This window comes from Notolepis coatsorum (assembly GCF_963971535.1).
Source record: "Notolepis coatsorum genome assembly, chromosome: 3".
Lineage (NCBI taxonomy): Eukaryota > Metazoa > Chordata > Actinopteri > Aulopiformes > Paralepididae > Notolepis > Notolepis coatsorum.
Window position 1 is genome coordinate 210,615,577 of NC_140167.1, and position 21,678 is coordinate 210,637,254.

The 21,678-nt window shown below is 44.0% G+C and overlaps 1 protein-coding gene across 1 annotated transcript; it reads right to left on the reverse strand.

Moving 5' to 3' along the window:
• Positions 1–8,449: 8,449 nt before the first annotated feature.
• LOC311226156 (dynein regulatory complex protein 11-like) lies at positions 8,450–19,901 on the reverse strand (the record flags this gene model as incomplete). The annotated part of the gene is made up of 7 exons (XM_084311529.1): positions 8,450–8,563; positions 10,880–11,118; positions 11,571–11,745; positions 11,861–11,947; positions 13,690–13,889; positions 14,559–14,666; positions 19,874–19,901. The coding sequence occupies 7 exons, from the start codon at positions 19,899–19,901 to the stop codon at positions 8,450–8,452; spliced, it is 951 nt and encodes a 316-aa protein (XP_084167655.1).
• Positions 19,902–21,678: the final 1,777 nt, after the last annotated feature.

Genomic DNA, 21,678 nt, shown 5'->3' on the forward strand with positions numbered 1-21,678 from the left:
TATACTGCACCTTGTGTGTACTGCACCTTGTGTATACTGCACCTTGTGTATACTGCACCTTGTGTATACTGCACCTTGTGTGTACTGCACCTTGTGTATACTGCACCTTGTGTGTACTGCACATTGTGTATACTGCACCTTGTGTGTACTGCACCTTGTGTATACTGCACCTTGTGTATACTGCACCTTGTGTATACTGCACATTGTGTATACTGCACCTTGTGTGTACTGCACCTTGTGAATACTGCACCTTGTGTATACTGCACCTTGTGTATACTGCACCTTGTGTGTACTGCACCTTGTGTGTACTGCACCTTGTGTGTACTGCACCTTGTGTGTACTGCACCTTGTGTGTACTGCACCTTGTGTATACTACACCTTGTGTATACTGCACCTTGTGTATACTGCACCTTGTGTATACTGCACCTTGTGTATACTGCACCTTGTGTGTACTGCACCTTGTGGCACCTTGTGTATACTGCACCTTGTGTGTACTGCACCTTGTGTGTACTGCACCTTGTGTATACTGCACCTTGTGTATACTGCACCTTGTGTGTACTGCACCTTGTGTGTACTGCACCTTGTGTATACTGCACCTTGTGTGTACTGCACCTTGTGGCACCTTGTGTGTACTGCACCTTGTGTGTACTGCACCTTGTGGCACCTTGTGTGTACTGCACCTTGTGGCACCTTGTGTGTACTGCACCTTGTGTGTACTGCACCTTGTGGCACCTTGTGTGTACTGCACCTTGTGGCACCTTGTGTGTACTGCACCTATGTGTACTGCACCTTGTGGCACCTTGTGTGTACTGCACCTTGTGTGTACTGCACCTTGTGTGTACTGCACCTTGTGGCACCTTGTGTGTACTGCACCTTGTGATCACCCCGCCGCGGCCATGGCTTCCAGTATCTGGTGGACTGAGAAGGGTCTGGGCCAGAGGAGCGCAGCTGGGTGTCCCGTCAGCTGATCCTGGACCCCACCCTCATCTGGGAGTTCCACCGTGAGAACACCGGCAAGCCTGGAAGGGGGGGGGGGGGGGGTCCTGTTACAGCCACATCTTTTTAATGCAAATGATTTGTCAGTACACACTGTCATTTATAAACGAAGTAAACTATTATGCATTACTATATTTCATCACAATATAATAGGTATAGCTAGCTACTGACATTGTCATTGTGATAAAGTCAGTAGTAGCTAGCTGTATCTATTGTTTACACTTGAAATGTGTATTTTTATTTTGTGTGCATTTTTATTTTGTCACTATTATTTGAAAAATTGTGTAAAATTGAACTGTATTTCTGAGTTGCAGCACTTAAAAACATTAAATGGACTGTTATATCTTATTCAATTGTGGACATTTATTCATTCTCACTTATTAGACACTATTTCTGATGGTAAAATGAGCATAAAAGCAAAATACAGAATTCTGAAATAGTGAAACGGAAAAAACTGAATTTTGGAAAAAATTAAATGGAATTTGGAAAATAATAAAACTGATTTCATATGGCTCTAGATTGGACCAAAGCAGAATCACACACAGACAGTGGCTCCAGATCGGACACGCATTGCAGACAGAGAGAGCGGAGAATATAGACTCGTTGTGTGTTGGCGCTGTATGGTTCAAATTGATTGAATTCAGCTCAATACGATTTCAAACGGCAGTCTTTTTTATTATGTATAAATATTAATATTAATTAACCCAAATCCCAGTTTTTACAGTATAACAAAACCAAAAACGATCGGTATCAGCAGTGTATCGGCCGATATGGCTCATAGACGATCGGTGATTGGTATCGGTGGCAAAAAATCCCTAATGTCAGGACATGATTGTTAGGCCGACTGCTGCTACACTCGTTGGTGTCCAGTGTAAACAGGAGAGGGGAGCTCACCGCACCTTGAGGCACCCCGGTGCTGCAGAATCTGACCTCAGAGAGAGTGTGTCATTCACCTTGACTTGTTGTGTCCTGTTGGTAAGAAGAGAATAGAACCATTTGATTATTGAGGGGTTTATCCCCATACTCATACGCTTCTGGACAAGCAGGTGAGGGCGAACAGTATCAAACAGAGAGCTAAAATCAGCAAATGGCACCCGTTCGCCGTTATGATTATTGAGGGGTTTATCCACATACTCATAATAGGGATGCCAAAACTATTTAGTTGTACACATGTGTGCCTCTCTCTCTCTCTTTCTCGTTTCAAAGAGTGCAATAACCTGACCTTTCCTTGTACTGTGGCCATTCACCAGTTGAATGGCCTCTGGTACAAACCCAAACTTTCTTCTGTTTGTTTTACAGGCAGGCTGTCTAAAGCGCTTTCCTGAGGGCAGCCGGTCAACACACACATGTTCTCGTCTCTTTGACAGAGGGATGTGAACCAGCATGAAAAGGTTAAAATACTCTCAATAAAGGAAGAATAAAACGTTGTCAGAATTCTCTGGTCGAGAATTCTCTAAAAGAGTTTAGTTTACGAATACAGTACAGACGCTGATGAGACTTTTTTATTATAACATCTGTGTTGTCGCAAAATTTGAGTTTGTCATCAAACACAGTTCCTAAGCATTTGTAGTTCTGGACAATTTCCATCTCAGCTCTGTCTATGTGTTTTGGTGAGATAATCATTGCTTTGGTTTTGGATACATTTAAATCCAGAAAACAGCCATCACACCAGTCTACAAAATCTTGTATTATGGGTGCATGTGATTTCTCTGACTGACTGAGAAGAGTTAGGATAATACTGTTGTCAGCAAATTTGTACATAACCACTACAAACTACAAAACCAAAAGGTCTATCATATCAAAACATAATCTAGGGATGCATCGTTTAATAAAATCACATCTAGAATTTGGGGCTTTGGCCCAAGGACTATTTGCATAACAAAGAAAATAAACTATTCGGCCCGAACTGGTCTCGTGATGCCTGTATGCTCGCTGGCTAACATCGACCTGTTGATATGATTATCCAACCAGGCAACTCGCTTTTACATTGAACTTAGCATGTCATTGGCATTTTCACAAACACTGCAACGTGTACAAAGCAATAACAGCAGCAACCAAACGAAAACACTAGTGTTCACATTCTTACCTGCATAGGGGGAAATGAAGAATCACAGTCTCTCTGATCTTCTACTATAATTCAAACAAGTATATCTATCCCAAGACCAGCTGATCAAACGACCAATATGACAAGCCTTGGCTGTAGGTCTTAGTGACCTGGCTCAAAGTTTATGTTGATCCGACCTTTCACAACTGGCTTTGGGATTTCGCTGTTTAGACAAATACCAAAAAAAAACCTTCCTCGAACGGACATGTGCACACAATGTCTTCCCTAAGACATGTCCTCCCTTAACCTGGCAGTAAACTAATATGATGTAAACTAAATAAATAAACTAAATAATGGCAGTAAAGTAAAGTGGCAGTGAGTTTGTAAAGTGGCAGTGTGTGTCTGTCTGTGTGGGGGGGGGGGTTAGTTCAGAGTGTGTGAGGAGTCCAGATTCTGTGGAGGCAGGTAAGAGAGAGGGGGGAGAGCTGGGTCTGTGTGTGTGTCAGTGGGGGGGGGGGGGTTAGTCCAGAGTGTGTGTGTGTGTGTGTGTGTGTGTGTGTGTGTGTGTGTGTGTGTGTGTGTGTGTGTGTGTGTGTGTGTGTGTGTGTGTGTGTGAAAACCACTGGCCACAGTGGCTGTTGAGCCAACAAGTTAATGTCAAGCCCTGCTCATAAACAAATGACAATGCATTGTCTGGCAATGGATTCTCTGCATTACAGTACGTAGCCACGAGGCCGATGCCCAGTTTGAAAGAAAGCGCCATTTATCAAGGCAGTAGCCTGTCATCATCATACAATAATTACTTTGACTCAAACATTTGTGTGAAAGGTTTTGTGTAAAAGATATTCATCAGATAGTCAGAGAATACGTCATTGAGCTGTAATTGCTGTACATCCTCTGTTCATGACACAATGGAGTTGTCAGAGTAGAGTCTTCCTAAGACTGATAACATAACTTACTTTCCTCCACTGCATAAAATAATTGGCTATAACTGTACTATATACTATAATATATTTCAAATGTATTGTCATTATACAGCACAAGTACAGTACAATGAAAATAAGTTTGGCATCCAACCAGAGTGCAATAGTAATATACACTGTAATATACAAGGTGATTAAACTGGATATAAAATGTATAAATTACTACTGCTGAGTGATAGTGCTAATCAGATGTATGTACATAGTTGTAGTATTAATATGTACAGTGATACAGGTATAAAGACACTATGTTAGTAAGAGTAGGTAATGTACAGATATAGATATAGTATCTACAGATATGTAAAAAGGATTATATGCAGGTATGTACAGACAGATGTGGATATATATATATATGAATATATAAATGTATAAGATATATACACCACTATTGTACATGCTATCATGCAGAGTTATATGGGTAGACACTATACATTTACATTTAGTCATTTATCTGACGCTTTTTATCCAAAGCGACTTACAAGTTTTGTACGACAAGTCAGCAGGAAGGGCACAACTCTATCAGCTGAGTAACAATGTTCATCAAAGAGTTGAGTGCTACAGTGTAGGTTAGTATATTAGGACTAAGTGCATGACAGTAATTAGTATTTTTTTGTTCTTTTTTTTTTTTACTTCAGATATTGATTGAAGAAGTGTGTCTTTATTCATGTCCTTTGCGGAAATATCTACAAAATATGATATTCCGAAACATCACTTTTTTAAATATCTTCAGCTAAGGAGTTTTATATCATCTCAGAACCATTCATTGGATATACCGAACATTTCCATCTTAGAGGTAGCAGTCACTAGACACTGTTATGGTAAAGGTATAATTTCAATGCTATACGACTTATTTGTATCTGGTTCAGATGAATCATCTGAATCAAAACTGAATCAATGGAACGAAGACATAGAGGAGGAAATATCTTTAGAAGAATGGAGCGTGGCATGTAAAGAGGCACAGAGTCAGACAGTCAGTAGCAACCTAAAACTTATACAATATAAATGGCTGATGCGTACATATATAACTCCTGTTAAATTGCATAAGTTTAATGATAATATTCCAGATACTTGTATTAAGTGTAGTGAGGAAAGGGGGACACTGTACCACTGCATATGGGAATGTGTGAAAGTGAAAACCTTCTGGCAAGATGTTATTGATCTGATCGATCAAATCTTATCAAAGAAGTTGCCATTGAATCCCAAGCTTTTTATTCTTGGTTTATATCCTACCACCCCACATCTACAACGCAAAGAGTTTAGATTTATAGATATGTGCATATTACAAGCAAAACGTGTAATAGCTCTTAATTGGAAAAATGTTGATGGACCAAGAATTGGTATGTAGATTAAAGAAATGGCTTCAAATATGTCAATGGAAAAGATGGTGTATATTGTTAGACGTAAACAAAACATTTTTGATAATGCCTGGGGACCATTTGTGTACTTCTTAAAGCATAATACGAATGTTGGGAACTTGCTTCAACAAGAACGGGATTAGGGGGAGTACTGTGGGACAACTCTTATCATTGTGTAAAAACGACAAGAAACACCCTTTACTTAATGTGTAAAACATTTTGGTTGTATTATTATTTATTTATGTTTATTTTTTATTTAAATCTGTATCCTTCCTATGTGAACCTGTTTTTGAAGTTAATTATTATTTTGTGGGGTGGGGTTAGGGGAGGGAGAACGGGGTGAAAATGTTTGCTGAATACTGCTCTGCTGATATACATGTTGTAATTTGCAAACTAAAACCCAATAAATATATTGTTAAAAAAAAAAAAGAAGTGTGTCTTTAGTCGGCGGCGAAAGATTGGTTGGGTTTCGGCTGTCCTAACTGGTGGGAAGTTCGTTCCACCATTGTGGGGCAAGGACTGAGAATAGGCGGCTTCTCTTTGATGACCCTCCTGAAGCTCGGATAGGAGTAGGTCTGAGGCGGCCAGAAGATGCAGAGCGTAGGGGTCTTGGGGTGTGTAGTTAGAGACCATTGACCGGAGGAGGTAGGCAGGAGCCGTTCCCTTTGCCGCACGATATGCCAGGTCGGATTCGTGCGGCAATGGGGAGCCAGTGCAGGTCACTAAGAAGTGGGGTGACATGGGCCGACTTCGGTAGGTTTGAGATCAGGCAGGCGGCTGCATTCTGAATGAGTTGAATACTATAGTAGGAGATAGGTAGTTGTGATTATTATGATTACTAGACTATAGTATGACTATAGTATGAGATAGTGTTGTGATTTTATTATGATTACTATGATATGATTACAATGTAGGGCAATTGTAGACAGTGAAAGCGGTAGGTAGGTATAAATTGAGTATAGGCAACAGAGTTCAAAGTTCGTACAGTATGGGTAACAGAGCTTAGGGTAGATTCTCAGAAACTAGGGATGCTCGATATTGGCTTTTTTACCGATACCAATATACCGATATTGTCCAACTCTTAATTTCCGATACCGATATCAACCGGATATGCAGGGTTCCCCTCCTCCCCAAAAAACGGAATAATTTCAGGTAATTAACATTACATATCTCTTGTTGTGGAATTAACACAACATTATGCATACTTTTGACAATAAATACAATCAGAATTTGTTCTTACTTGCTTGTCTGGGTAAATAAAGGTTATAGAAATGTAAAAAAATATATATATATATATATTTTTTGAAAACCGATACAGATATTTTTCGATTTCACATTTTAATGCCAATATCGGTAGGCCGATAATATCGGACATCCCTATCAGAAACCATTTGTGATGGATATACTCAATTGCAGTGAGTGATGTACTGGTGATGCATTGAGTGGTTTTCACCCCCCTCTGCAGTGCTTTCTGGTCTGAGGCAGTGCAGTTGCCGTACCAGACTGTGATGTAGTTGGTGAGTATGCTAGCTTCCTATAGCGCACCGGTAAAAGGCTTTCCTCAGTCTCCTCAGGAAGGAGAGGCACTGGTGAGCCTTCTTGACCAGTGAAGAGGTGTTGAGGGTCCAAGAGAGGTCCTCGGAAATGTGGGTTCCCACACGCTCTACCTCCATCCCGTTGATTTGGATGGGGGCGTGTGTGTGTCAGCTCTAGTCTTCCTGAAGTCCACGTTGAGGGTCAGGTTGTTGTCGGTGCACCACGCTGCCAGGTGCTGCACCTCCTCCCTATAGGCCGACCAGGTGCTGGACCTCCTCCCTATAGGCCGACCAGGTGCTGGACCTCCTCCCTATAGGCCGACCAGGTGCTGGACCTCCTCCCTATAGGCCGACCAGGTGCTGCACCTCCTCCCTATAGGCCGACCAGGTGCTGCACCTCCTCCCTATAGGCCGACCAGGTGCTGCACCTCCTCCCTATAGGCCGACCAGGTGCTGCACCTCCTCCCTATAGGCCGACCAGGTGCTGCACCTCCTCCCTATAGGCCGACCAGGTGCTGCACCTCCTCCCTATAGGCCGACCAGGTGCTGCACCTCCTCCCTATAGGCCGACCAGGTGCTGCACCTCCTCCTTATAGGCCGACCAGGTGCTGGACCTCCTCCCTATAGGCCGACCAGGTGCTGGACCTCCTCCCTATAGGCCGACCAGGTGCTGGACCTCCTCCCTATAGGCCGACCAGGTGCTGGACCTCCTCCCTATAGGCCGACCAGGTGCTGGACCTCCTCCCTATAGGCCGACTGAGGGCTAGATCCACAAAGAATGGATTGCACGGTGCTAGTTGCACCCTTACTTACAATTCATTATGAATTGAAAATGGGGGACCCTGATGTAAACAAGACGAAAGTCTTTCTCTGGTCTGCATCCCCTTAACAATTGTGTGTATTGAGCCATACTGTATTGTACCCATTCTGCAATCTGTTAATAAAATGTTCATTCAATCAATCACCGCGCAGATCTCACTCTTGCTTTTCTCCAAGATTGCCTACTGCAGCTTTAAACCTAAAAACAAGAGAGAATGGTTTAAAGGGAGGAAATGTTTTTCCGTTTCTAATTGTGGGCAAAAATTAGACCTCTGCTATGCAGTATACGTATATAATTGTCACAGACAGGGATTGAAACCTGTCCCTTGCAGACTGTCCCCGGTCCCGTTTGGAGTGCGAGGGCTGTGGCATTAGAGATGTCTGCTAATGGAGTTTGGGTTACAGAGGCGGCATGCTATCGTCAGCATGTGTTCCACGCCAGCGGCAGCAGTGCCAGCTTGTCACTCCAGTCGCCACTGAGAAGGATGTCTGTGCTCTCTAGAGGTGGAAACACACACCGACACCTAACCGCCGCCCGCCGCTTAGTAGCAGGACGTTAATCAACAACACCAATGAACATTAACATTGCAAAATGTCGTTTTTATTTGTGCATTGAATAAATAAAGTTCCATTCATCTCACCAGAAATCACTTCAACAATTTTTATTTTTTTTAATCTAAGTTCTTGAGTTTAATTCAATTGTGGTAATAAAATAAGATTTCATTTCTTCTGTTTCTTCTTTGAATCCTTGCCTTTTGCAGGAACTTCCTTCTCGTCCTTCCCAGCGGCGGCTTTTAGCCGCTTCTTTCCCAGGGGCGTCTTGGAGTACCAGCTCTGAAGAGACAAATAAAGCACGGAATTATTACAAAAGCAGAAACAAAACTATCCAAGCCACTCGCACTGAACCAATAAACCAGGACCAGGAGGCACTCGGCAGTATCCACAAGAAACGGACAGTTAACTCATTCGGGGCCAACCACGTAATATTACGTGTTTGCCCGACAACCGTTGGGTGCCAGCCATGTAATATTACGTTTTTGGTTAGTTTTTCTTTTTTTTCTATATTAATATCCTATTCACTGTCACAGAGCTGTATTTTGCCGGAAAAGGCATATTGGGAGTCCGAAGGTGCAGTACCGGCCAGATCCTGGTAGTGGTGCTGTCTCAAAAATGCAGTAACCCCTGTTGCAGACCAGGTGTCACACTGAAATCTTTCCGGGCTGACTTTTCTGTTAGTCTGAAGCGAGGACTTCACTCGATCGCATAGAATACTTTTTGGGATGCCGAATTCATTATGCAGTAAAGGATTATGGCATGGGCCAATGGACATATGATCTACCAAATGGCGATCAAATAATTGGAAAATTCTTTTTGGAATCCAACCGGCCAAAGGTAAGAGCAATTTGACGTCAATTTCAGCTTGATCGAGCAAGGATTTAATAGCCATCCCCCAGATCAGCCTATGTTGTGGTAATAACGAATGCCGTTATTGGCAATAAATTAATCAGAAACTATTTCCCCCGCCCCCCCCCATTTCATGCATTCATTGATGGAACATAATACCGATCATATGCATTTGGATTTTTAACTGTGTCGTGTGTAGGGACGAAACGCCAATGGATTTAACGTTATTAGCTTAGCGCCTTATAAATAGCCTTGCAGGAATTATCCCAGATTATTCCGATATACCACTCATATTCACCACGGTATAAAACGGGAACGTATTGATGAAAAAAATATTTCTTTTATGCATCTTGAACGGAAGGCTCTTACTGTCAATTGACAATGATATTGGATACATACAGTAGCTATAATATAAAATATAGATTTAGCTCTACAAACAACGTGACGCACAGTGAAAAGTTGTAATGGAAAGCTGGCCTAACTACAGCGAGCCCAGTCTAATAGCTGGCACTGATTGAGTTAAGAAGGCCTCTCAAATAGTTGAGGACAACACACACACCCTTCACACCCATCACAAACGAATGTCCTCAGGCCGCCGATACAGAGCTTCGACGCTGAATAAAAGGGGCTTAGATAGCTTCGTGCCTACCTCCATCAGACTGCTGAACGCCTAGGTCTGGTGGAGGCTGGACTGCGCCCCCCCCCCCCCCCCCCCCCAAGGACTTTGGACTACCTGCTAACAATAGACTCTCCTTCCACCTGATGGCCGCATATCATCTGTATTATTATTATTTATTATTTTAATACATATAGAAATTGCTCCATATGGATTTGAATATATCATGCTTTTAACAATTGGCTTTGGGTTGCTCACTAAGGTCCAATGTCAACCGTATGCATGCTGGTCTCTCCTGGCTCACAGTTGAAAAAAGGTTATCGTCTAACTCACTTGTATTGTGTAAATCAGTCATTAACAGCAAGACTCCATATTTTGTGTTTGAGCAACTTGTTTACAGAAGCTCTATACAAGACCATAATACAAGAGGGGCCAGAAATGGTCAGTTTGTACTCCCTCATCCTAGAACCAATGCTTTAAAGCGGTCTTTTATTTATAGGTGCATAACACTCTGGAACAACCTAGCTAGTTATCTCTACACTTTGAGTAAATCGATTTTTAAAAAGAAATTCAAATCTCAATTACAGTTGTTGCCTTAATGTGTATTGCATTTGTGTTTTTGCCTATTAGCCTACAAGTTCTCATTTTGTATCTTTAAAATGGATATTTATTGTATGTTTTTAGTTAATTGTTTTGTTTTTTATTTCTATCTATAGCATCTGTGAAAGTATCTTATTTGCTATATACTAAATCCTTGTTTTTATCTTTTGTATTGATCTATGCATTAACTGTTTTATGTATTGTGTTGTGTGGACCCCAGGAAGACTAGCTGGGAGCCATGGCACCAGCTAATGGGGATCCTTAATAAAAACAAAAAAAGTACTGTAGTTTTAATGTAGTTGGTGTTTTTTATAGTGGTGTTTTTTACTGTAGTTTTAATGTAGTTGGTGTTTTTTACTGTAGTTTTGATGTAGTTGGTGTTTTTTATAGTGGTGAGTGTCTATGTATTGTGACTGTATGTTTGTATTTTAACCACTGCACAAATTAAGTTCCGAAAGGAAAATAAAGTAGTTTGAAGTTGAAGTTGAAACATTTAGTTAAAATGTAAACATGATCTAGGTCTGCTGTACCTTCAGGGCCTCTTCCTCGTCTCGAAACACGGGGTCCATCTTGGCCAGGGGGCCCACAAACTCTGCAGCGGTCAGGGGCCTCTTGGCCTGCCGCAGGAGCCGGCGCTGGGTCAGGATGCCCCGGGTCACCTGGACCATGTGACCCTGGGTGTAGCCATCAGAGATCTTGGCCAGGGAGCTGAGGTCCAGGGCGCCGGTCACCTCACCTCCACACTTCCTGATCAGTTGCTTCCATATGACTGGAGACAAAACCGCTTCGAAAGGTCATTCAACGTATAGTACCAGTAAAATGTATATTCATGCTGTAGGTATAAACAAAGTTACAATTGTGACTGAGCCCAGCAGTTCGTGGCACAAGTGACATTTTTCAGATTTCTACAGATTATGAAAGTACAGTAAGCTAAGCTTTCAAATGACGTGTCATACATATCTGAACATATTTGAAGAAGATATGCTTATTTGAATCTAGTTAAACCTCAAGTCTCAGTGCAGAGAAAATCCAATCTAAAGTTTGGCTGCATTTTTAACACCTAGGCAGTCAGGTACTATACAGTAGGTGTCACAAACTGCCTTTTTAAAACAAAGGTTTTACTATTTAGAGATACAGTAAACATGAGTGTCCTTACCGTGTCTCGAGCCGTAGATAGATACTATGACTGTCAGCTGCTAGGGTTAGGGTTAGTAAACATACCGTATCTGGAGCCGTAGTCGGGCCGTGGGATCAGGATGATCTTGCTGTACACCTTACACAGGGACATATCAGCGCCGAGAGGATCCTTCGTCGTCCCCACTATTAAAACACGATCCTCTCCTTTGATCGTCTTGAGGATCTTGGGCAAGTCTTTCTTCAAACGTTTGGGATCTAACTGAGTCATGTCATGGAAGTATGGAATCTCATAAATCACCAGATCCAACAAAGTGCAGAATTCATACTGTGTGGTTGGAATAGACCTGTGGTCGGTCGCCACGTCTCTCTCGTACCTGTTTGTCCTCCTTGGGGACTTTCTTGTAAAACATCTTCTCTGCATCTCCAATCCATACGACCGAAGGCTGCATCAGCCTGGCAACCTGCACAGACGTTATAATAAGAAGAAGAATAAACTTTATTTGTATAGCACCTTTCATACAAGAATTGCAGCTCAAAGTGCTTTACCGCAGTAAAAATAAATGTATTACAAAAAATGTAAGACAGGCATAAAAGGAGCACAAAATTGCCAGATCAAGAGCAATGCATAAAATGCAGACATAAAATAAGTATAAAACAAGCATAAAATAGATAGCAGCAAAATAGTCAAGGTAAGGCATTAAATCACATAGTTTTTCATATTAGGATCTAACATCTTAATAGGCCTCTTTCTTTATGGTTTGATTCTATGGCCATTTTAAAATAGACAGTAATAAAAGAGTAAAATAGTGCAATAGTGCAGTGCAATAAAATAGTTAGTAAAATACAATAGACTATACCGTGTAAAATAATGCAATAGTGCAGTGCAATAAAATAGTTCTCATCTACAGTACTCTCATTTACAGTACAATAAATCAATAAAATAAAATAGCCCTCATTTACAATACAGTAATCACAGTGTCATAATGAAACGATGGGGTGGTTGGATGGATAGATGGATGTATATACTGCATATATACATTATTTATATTTACCGCATATATATATATATATCCATACTGTATCTGTCTGCATAAATCCTCCTATATACCTACAGTACTTATACACCTGCATATAATCCATATAACTCTGTATGATAGCATGTACAATAATGCTGTATATACAGTACTGTATATATATATATATATATTGATTCTTACCGTATATACTGTATATCTAACCACCTGTCGTACATACATACTTTCACATATACCTTTTGCATATCTGTAGATACTATATCTATATCTGTACATATCCCTTACCTACTCTTACTAGTTATGCTTTATACCTGTATCACTGTAAATATTGGTATTACAACTACATACAGTTCAGTTCAGTTATTTTTTATTTCGGGTTTTGGACACATAACAATGGTCATTCCATAAATCGCCAAAGTTTTACCAGCTGCTATTGCAGCATTGTCCAATTGTTCAAAAAAGGCTAGAGAGAAGCACTAGGCTTGTCGGGCCCTACCCCTGAAGACTTACGTTTCATTTTCTTTATTATTTCTTTATTTTATTTACATACATACATAGTACATACATATAGTACACATTACAGTACACACATATAGTACACATTACAGTATAGTATACCTGCAGTATATAATAGTATATATAATAGTATATTAGTAAGATAAGATAAGGTAAGATAAGATATTCCTTTATTGATCCCCTTGAGGAAATTCAGGCCTCATAGCAGCATGGGGGAGGGGGGAGGGGAGGTACAGGTAGTAGAAGACATACAGGTACAGGTCACAGAATTATAGTAGTACAGTGGAGAAGTAAAAATAAAAATAGAATAAAAAGGCACTGTAAACAATATACAATATAATTAACTCTGGACATGCGCATATGGGCAACACGGTGCAAGATGAGGGTGCCCTCTCAGTAGTACCCCCAGTAGTACACCCAGAAGTACTAATTTATATATTTTATACCCAGTTTAATCACCTGTACATTGTATATTGTGTAACTTTACTGTTACATTTGCACTCTGGTTGGATGCCAAACTTATTTCCTTTGTAATGTACTTGTGCTGAATGATGACAATACATGTGAATCTAATCTAATCTTAGAATTATATCCATTGTAACCTTGTTAAATGCAAAAAGGCAACAGTCTTTGCCGGTATACCGGTATGTTACCTTGAAGACCATGTGGAGCATCAGGGCGAGGCCGCTCTTGCCCGGGTACTTCCCGGCTGTGTTCAGGGGTGAAAGGTCGAACAGGTTGGCGCCCGTCTCCTGGCAGATGGCATGAACCAACATCTTCTTCCCCACGCCAGCCGGCCCGGCCAGCAGGATGGCCTTGACCAGAGTAGCTCTCTCATGGACGACCTGGGAGCCTGCACACAACACAACACACACTTCACTATCAATACGTTTACCTGAGCACGATTAGACCAGATTAGATTCAAGTGTATCATCATACAGCACAAGTACAGTAAAACAAAAAGAAGTTTGGCATGATCCAACCAGAGTGCAAATGTAGCAGTAAAGTGCAACAGCGATATGCAATGTGCAGGTGAACTGGGTACAAAATATACAAATGAGTACTACTGAGTGTAGTGCTAATCAGATGTATGTACAGAGTTGTAGTATAACATGTACAGTGATACATGTATGAAGATAGTATGGTAGTAGTCATAGACCTACTGGCCAGCAGTGTAACTAGTAAGAGTAGGATATGTACAGATATAGATAGATACTATAGTATGTACTAGTATGTAGATACTACAGATATGTAAAAGGATTATATGCAGGTATGTGATATATATATGTGATGAGAATAAATATATATATATAAATATATTAGGGCTGTCAGTTTATTAATTAATTAGATAAAAAATGTAATCGCCTGACAGCACTAATATATATATATATGGTATATACAGCATTATTGTACATGCTATCATACAGAGCTATGGGTCACATGCAGGTGTACAAGTAAGTATATAGAGGGGTTATATATAACCCGATAACCAAAGGTTTTGAATGGAAATGAGTCGTCATACCTAAAGGTAAGACGGCATACAGAGCCAAAGCCTGTCTCACGTCACATAATGAAGGCATGGGCTCAATGTCGGTCTGCCTCAGGGTCGTCCCGAGGTAGCTGTAGTCGCCTGAATGAAAAGGATGAAACCACTATAATCACTGCAATCAACGGTGTAGGAGATGTGGAAAACAGGACAGGATTCCTAACATCTGGACCAGGGGTTCTCAAACTTGTTTATACCACGAGTCCACGACCCCATTTTATTTAGGTTTTTTTTGGCGACCCCACACTTAATGTATTGCGTCATTTCAACATGGAATTAAGGAATATCAAAATGTGATCATGCATATTTATTAAAAAAAATTATTACAGCACTGTTCTGTATCGTTAGTGGCTTAGCTTGGCATCGCTACTGCACTATCTCGCGTACGTGCACGCGTACTGAATAAACCACAAATGTACCTCTAATACCAGTATTAGTCTGACCACACCCCTCATCAGCTTACCTTCATAAGCAGGTGTGTGGTCACCTGCTCTCCTCCTTCTCGCTTTCACCACAAGGAAGAGGTGCCTCGGTAGATCCCCACACTTGACACCATGATGGAAGAAATTGGATTAGGAACAGCTTGGGAAACAAGGATACGTTGACATCATATCTTTATTTTCTCTCTCACTATTTTCGAGAAAATACGGCGATATTGTCTTCGTACTGGAGTGTCTAGAAGATGATGATCATTCTACAAACCCTCCACCGGTTTTCGTATTGGGAGCACGCCGCTGCATGCTTCTCAACTGCAGTTCCTTGCTGTGTTTGTTGGGGTGAAACCTGTCAGGCCACAGCTGAACTGTCGGACATGCCGCTGTTGTGAGGAGCGGTGCGTTCCAGGTTGGGTGAGTAGTGTTTGCTGGCGGGCTCCACTTGTCTGTTAGTGCTATGGGGGCTACTTGACAAAGTTTATGGAAACCGGCCCCAGGCTAGGGTCCTTTGTTTAGCCGTCTAGGCGACAGAAGGCCTTGGTCTGGCGACCATTATAGTTTTAACTAGTGGGCCGCGACCATTGACACTGGTGATCCCTGTGTGTTCTGGACGAGTGGATTCTCTCTGTCACCGTGTTAAGACCCCATCTTTCATATCCAAATGAGAGTATTCCTTCACGAGGGGATATGTGCATGTAATGTGCGATAGCGGCAGATTCATGTTCAAAGTCAGCTATACAGGCCAGTTGGTGCTGTGCTGATTCCGCCGGACGTGTTAATGTCACCGTTGTGAAGCGGTGTTGACGTCTTGTTTTCTCTTTTCTCTTAAAAAGTGAGGAGGGTTCAGAACGGCGGCCTGTCTGGGTGAGTGTTATGTCATTGTTTACATGTTCATAGCTTACGGTTAGCCGGTCGGTGGCCTGGCGCGGGGTAGCTTGGCTTCTCGCGCGCCGCCGGGAGCTCGCTCCTGATCGCGTGCGTCGTAGATCGGCGTCTCGCGAGCGGAAGCAATAGCACCCGAACGGTTGGAGCAGCCGTTAGCTTGATGCTATTCTGTTGAACGTGCTTTGATTTTAACATGTTTTACACTCTTGACCACGACGTCATCCTTGACAGGGGATGTTCGTCGACCCTGCCTGAGCCTAGACGGGGATTGCGTCAACAAAGAGGACTGTAGCGACTGGTGGAGCGGCGACGCTGCCCGGATCGAACAACACGGGACGGCTGTGTTCTACGGTGGCTTGTGACTGCACTTCGCTGATCTGCGTTCCGGGCAGGTACGGGGTTGGCCAGACCTCATAACACGTCTTCTGGTTTTACCTTGCTAAATGTATTGTGAATAACGGTGTTTTTTCCCAAAACGTGTGTTGTTGCAATGCATTTGAGATACGTTGCGGGTTGTGTGTGAGCTGTTTTTGTCACTGGCAGTTAGCTTCTTCGTGCAGATCGTGATGTATTGATCTGGTTGTTGTGTGAGAAACATCCCACGGCCTGGTATATTGGGCGTGTGCACCGCAGGAATTCCCCCGCCATAGAGTACGTCACCGTGCGCGTCTCTGTTGGTAGGACTTCTGTGTGCTGTTCAGGTCCATGTGATGGATCTGTTTTCAGGGGGGGTGGTCAGGGCTCCTCCTCACCAAGCGCCTACTCAGGCCTTCTGTGAGTTCGGACTCCTTCTTCCATGTGAGGAAGCCTCCATCAGAGTACAGAGCCTTCCTCCTCAGATTGTCAAAGTGAGTGGACCCTCTAGAAGGGTCCTTTTCTATTGTATGTATATTCGATTCAATTCGTTTATTGAGTGTGTATGGGTTCGGTGCCTCTTCCCCGGAGGCCCTAAAACCAGTTTTTTACATGGCTCAAGGTGCAATATATTCTTTTCAATCTGTACAGCTCGCGTGGGAAGTCTCTCTGGGGATCCCCGTCTCTTTCCTATGGGAGGGTGGTGGGATGTAAAAATGTGAACATTTTTTACCCCGGCTGTGTAGACTGGGATACATACTGTTGATGCTTCCTTCTTTCTATTCCAGAAGTGTTGGAGTTAGGGAGTGTCACACCCCTCTTGTCGTTCCCCTGGGCGCCTTGGGGATTCAATGACAGGTCTAAATAGCCTGTTCATTGATGGGGGTGTGTCCCGACGCACGTATAGTGCTAGCTCGCTGTAAACAGGCGATTGACTGGCACGCCTTAGTTGCTTGTGGTTGAAACAGCGTTTTTATAAAGCAACTGAGATGGGGGTTTTTCCTCTTCCGGCGACCACATCCCATGACCTGGGTGGGTTGTCGACGGATTCTCGTTCATGTCTGGGGGATGATGACGGGATGGATCTGAACATATGTAGTGGGGTCTCACGCCCTTGGGGTGGGCCACCAGGCGCGGTTCGTCCCGACGTCTGGGTGGCGCCTTCTTTTCATGTTAAGATCAACACGCATATCTGCCCTTCTCCTGGAGTAGGCATGTCGGCGTGGTTAGGGCACGGGACTGGTTCTGGTCACGCTGGTCCAGATCAGTTGAACCCGTTGTCCGCCGGGGATGCAGATCTGCTGTTCTGGTACCCTGAGGGACTTGGGCTTTTTTCAGGGGGAAAAATGCCAGGTCGGTCTGGGTGTCACAGGGTTAAGCGCTATGGAGACCCTGGTTGGGTATGTTTTTACTCAGCACTGTCGTCATGGCTTACAGCCATGCCATTCTGTACGCGCTCGATCTCGTCGGATCTCGGCCGCTACACAGGTTGGTCCTGGTTAGTACTTGGTTGGGAGACCGCCGGGGAATACCAGGTACGGTGTGCTTAGGGGCTGGTTCTCCATTATTTTTCGCTCCTCTCTCACGCATGGCGAAGAGGGGCCTGTGGGGGTGGTTTTTTGACCTCCTCTGGTGACCCTGTGCTTCCCGTACCGCCAGGCCCGGTCCGAAGTGATGTTTGCGACCCGTAGGCCTGGGTTAACCCTTTTTGGAAACTGAAACACTTGTACTGCGGTATAGCCGGTGTATACCCGCAGGTGTGTTTTGGAGTTTTTTCTTGAGGGGTTATAGGAACAACCACCGCGTTGGGTAACACCGAGGTGGTTGATTCCCTGGTGTGTTGGAGCAGTGTCAACTCCCGGGTTCACCGTTTGAGGGTGCCCCTGCACGTTCATGACGTCTGCCGATCGTGTCAGCCTTCTCTGCCTCGACCCCTCTGGGTGGGGGTTGTTAAATGGAGGCTTGGTCATGCAACACCGCCAGCTTACGCTCCTTCCGCCGGGGCGGCTGTGTTCAGCTGTCCCCTCTGGCGCCTGTCTCGTCCGCAGTCTCCAGGCTAGGGTTAACAGCCTGTTGCCTGGTTTTTCCCCGGTGCGCTGCCTGCTTCCGTTGGTTAACCTTTTTTGTGTGCTTACGGCCATGCTGACTGCCTATTCTGCAGGGTCAGTGTGCCAGGCGGTGTACTATTGGGGGGACGGGGCCCGCTCGGCTTACGGCCATACCGACCTGAACACGCCCGGTCTCGTCCGATCTCGGAAGCTGGGCAGGTTCTGGCCTGGTTGGTTCCGCCTGGGGTACCAGGTGCAGTAACTGAGGGGCCTTTGTCCGAATACGCTGGCGATGTGGGGGGCGGGGCACTACGTGCCCACCTGGTGGGGTCTTGATGCTGGCATCATGGACTTCTCCGGGCCCCCATTCCAGGGAGTCCAGTCCTTTTGGTGGGTCTGGGTCTTCCTTCGTGCTCCGCTGCTACGGCCTTGCCACGGGGTTGGGTTTGCCCTTGGCCCCGTGATTCTGGGGGCAGTAACGAGGTTGTTCCTCCGTTCGTTCCCGGGTGGCATGCGGGTTGTGCGTGTGTGTAGTCGTGGGGTCAAGCCACGGTCTGCTCACCCTGTGCGTTGAGTTGCTTGAGTGCCTCTTCGCACGGTCGGGTCCGTCGCCCTCCCGTGACGTCCCTAATAGGGGGGCTACCCTCCATTAGGGGGGGTCGGGGGGGCTCGGCCCTCCCTGTTCTGATGGTTTTGGGGGGCTGTCAGCGGGGTGTATTTGTCAGCCAAGTGGCTCCGCTTGGCCTCCCTTGTGCAGTAGCGATGCCAAGCTAAGCCACTAACGATACAGAACGTTAGGTTATGACTATAACCAAGTTCTGTTAGTTAGGGGCGATGCTTGGCATCGGACGCCGCTGCAGCCCTTGTCCTCACCTTGTGGTGAAAGCTTGGGAAGGAGGAGAGCAGGTGACCACACACCTGCTTATGAAGGTAAGCTGATGAGGGGTGTGGTCAGACTAATACTGGTATTAGAGGTACATTTGTGGTTTATTCAGTACGCGTGCACGTACGCGAGATAGTGCAGTAGCGATGCCAAGCATCGCCCCTAACTAACAGAACTTGGTTATAGTCATAACCTAACGTTATCAATACACATTTATAAAACGAGGCATATTTAGCCAAAATATGTTGGCAGAACATAAAAAAAATTTATAAATAAAAAGAATGTACTTGCCAACACTGTCACCTACCCACGACCCCACTTTGGGTCACAACCCGTAGTTTGAGAACCACTGATCTAGACCCTGATCCCATAGGTTATAATGCCCATTTTGCCCATATAATGCCCGTCATTAAAGGTGTTTTGACAGTCTTATGCCCGCTCTTAACTGTGAGATATTTTGCAACTTATAAGTTCCTTGCAAGCCACACTGTGCGACACGAATTGAATAATCTTGGGTACGACCATCAATCTGATGCATGTACACTGTGCGATGAGAATCGTAGGCTACGGCGCAGACTACGTAGCGTCATAATAAAGCGTTATCCTGTGTGTCATCAGTGTGCGTCAACCTGACGAGTTGTAAACAAGACGGTCGTGATACGAAGAAGAAGAAGACTGTGAACATGCCAATGTCCAGGAAGCGAACACTTGCCATAGTGGCTTTTATGTGCCTAGAGAGGCCGGCTATATTTTTAAAAAAAAAGAGAAAGAGAACAAAGTCGTGGCTAGGGAAAAGAGGCCAACTGGGAATGCCAGTCCTGCAAATGGAACTTGAGGTAAGTAACGTTATTAACGTCAGCATGCTAACGCTACATGTGTCGTAGCCTCCTAATGAATGTTGAGCTTGTTATCACTGCTAGCTTGTGTTGTTCCCAATGCACTCATTAAAGTCTGTCTGTTGTACTTCTAGATAGATGATCGAAGTGGATTCAGAAGTCTACTCCGCATGGATGTGGAACAGTTCGATCATCTGCTACAGCTGGTGGCTCCTTAAATATCACAAAGCAGACACCCAGATGAGGAGAGCAATCACTGCCAGAGAGAGACTGTCCATCACACTGCGATACTTAGCAACAGGTAATAATCAGGGGTTGTAGTGGAGGGTAAACCCAAGTGAACTCAGTTTACTCACCTATTTTCCGAACAACTGTATTAATGAGTGAGGGGAACACGGTGGGAAACATCAGTGTGCTGCTGTGCTCAAAATAGGCCTAATTATCTATATAGGCCTAATGTTGTGGAATTATTTAATATCCATAATATTTCATAAATAGGCCTATTGTTTAGTTTGTTATAGACCTACCTTCAGAATAGTTATTCTCGCCATATCCCGTTTTTTAACCACCAATTTGACCACACACATAGGCCTAGGCCTACTTCGATGTATTTGTGATAAAGAATCTTTTTACTTATTTCATACACTAAATCGGATTAGCCTACAAAGTAGCCTAGGTTAGGCAGGCAGGCTATTAGGCTACAGTGTATCCGCGGTGACCAGAATGTAACTATAGAATGTGTCAGTCTAATAGTTCTGATATGCTGCCGTTTGGCACATTTATTTGTCGACGCGCATACATAAATGATATTCTACAATCATTCTCCATGCTGACAGGAGAGTCGTTCACTTCCCTGAGCTTCCAGTACCGTATTGGACAGAGCACTGTTGGTGTGATTGTCAAGGAGACATGCAAGGTGTTGCACCAGGTCCTGAAGAAGGATCACCTGACGGTAAGATCCATTTAGAAGCAGCTAGAATGTAACATATGGGACAATCATACCTAGATCAGATAAATATTGATAGATTCATGTCACTGTTCTGATGCAGTCTGTCTGTCTGTTTGTGTAGACACCGACTACAGAGGCTGAGTGGAGAGCAGTGGCCAGTGGCTTCCAGGAGAATTGGCAATTCCCTCACTGTCTCGGAGCCATAGATGGAAAACACATCACCATCCGCCCACCAGGCAACAGTGGGAGCACCTTCAGGAACTACAAGTCTCGTTTCTCTGTGGTCCTGATGGCTGTTGTAGACGCCAATTATCGTTTCCTCTATGCGAATATTGGAACCCAGGGCAGAGTGTCTGATGGAGGTGTTTATGCCCACTGTGACCTGAAAAAGGCATTGGACAGCAACCAGTTAAATGTCCCGCCAGCCCAAAGTCTGCCAGGTACAGATGTAGTCACACCTTTCATGTTCATTGGAGACGAGGCTTTTCCGCTCCACACACACCTGATGAAGCCATACCCCTTCAGACAGCTTGACCATGACCAGCGTGTCTACAACTACAGACTGTCAAGAGCGAGGCGTGTTGTAGAGAATGCGTTTGGCATACTTGCCAACAAATGGCGAGTCTTTCTCACCATCATTCCCCTAGACCCAGATACAGTGTCCCAGGTAACCCTGGCTGCTCTATCCCTGCACAACTACCTACGAG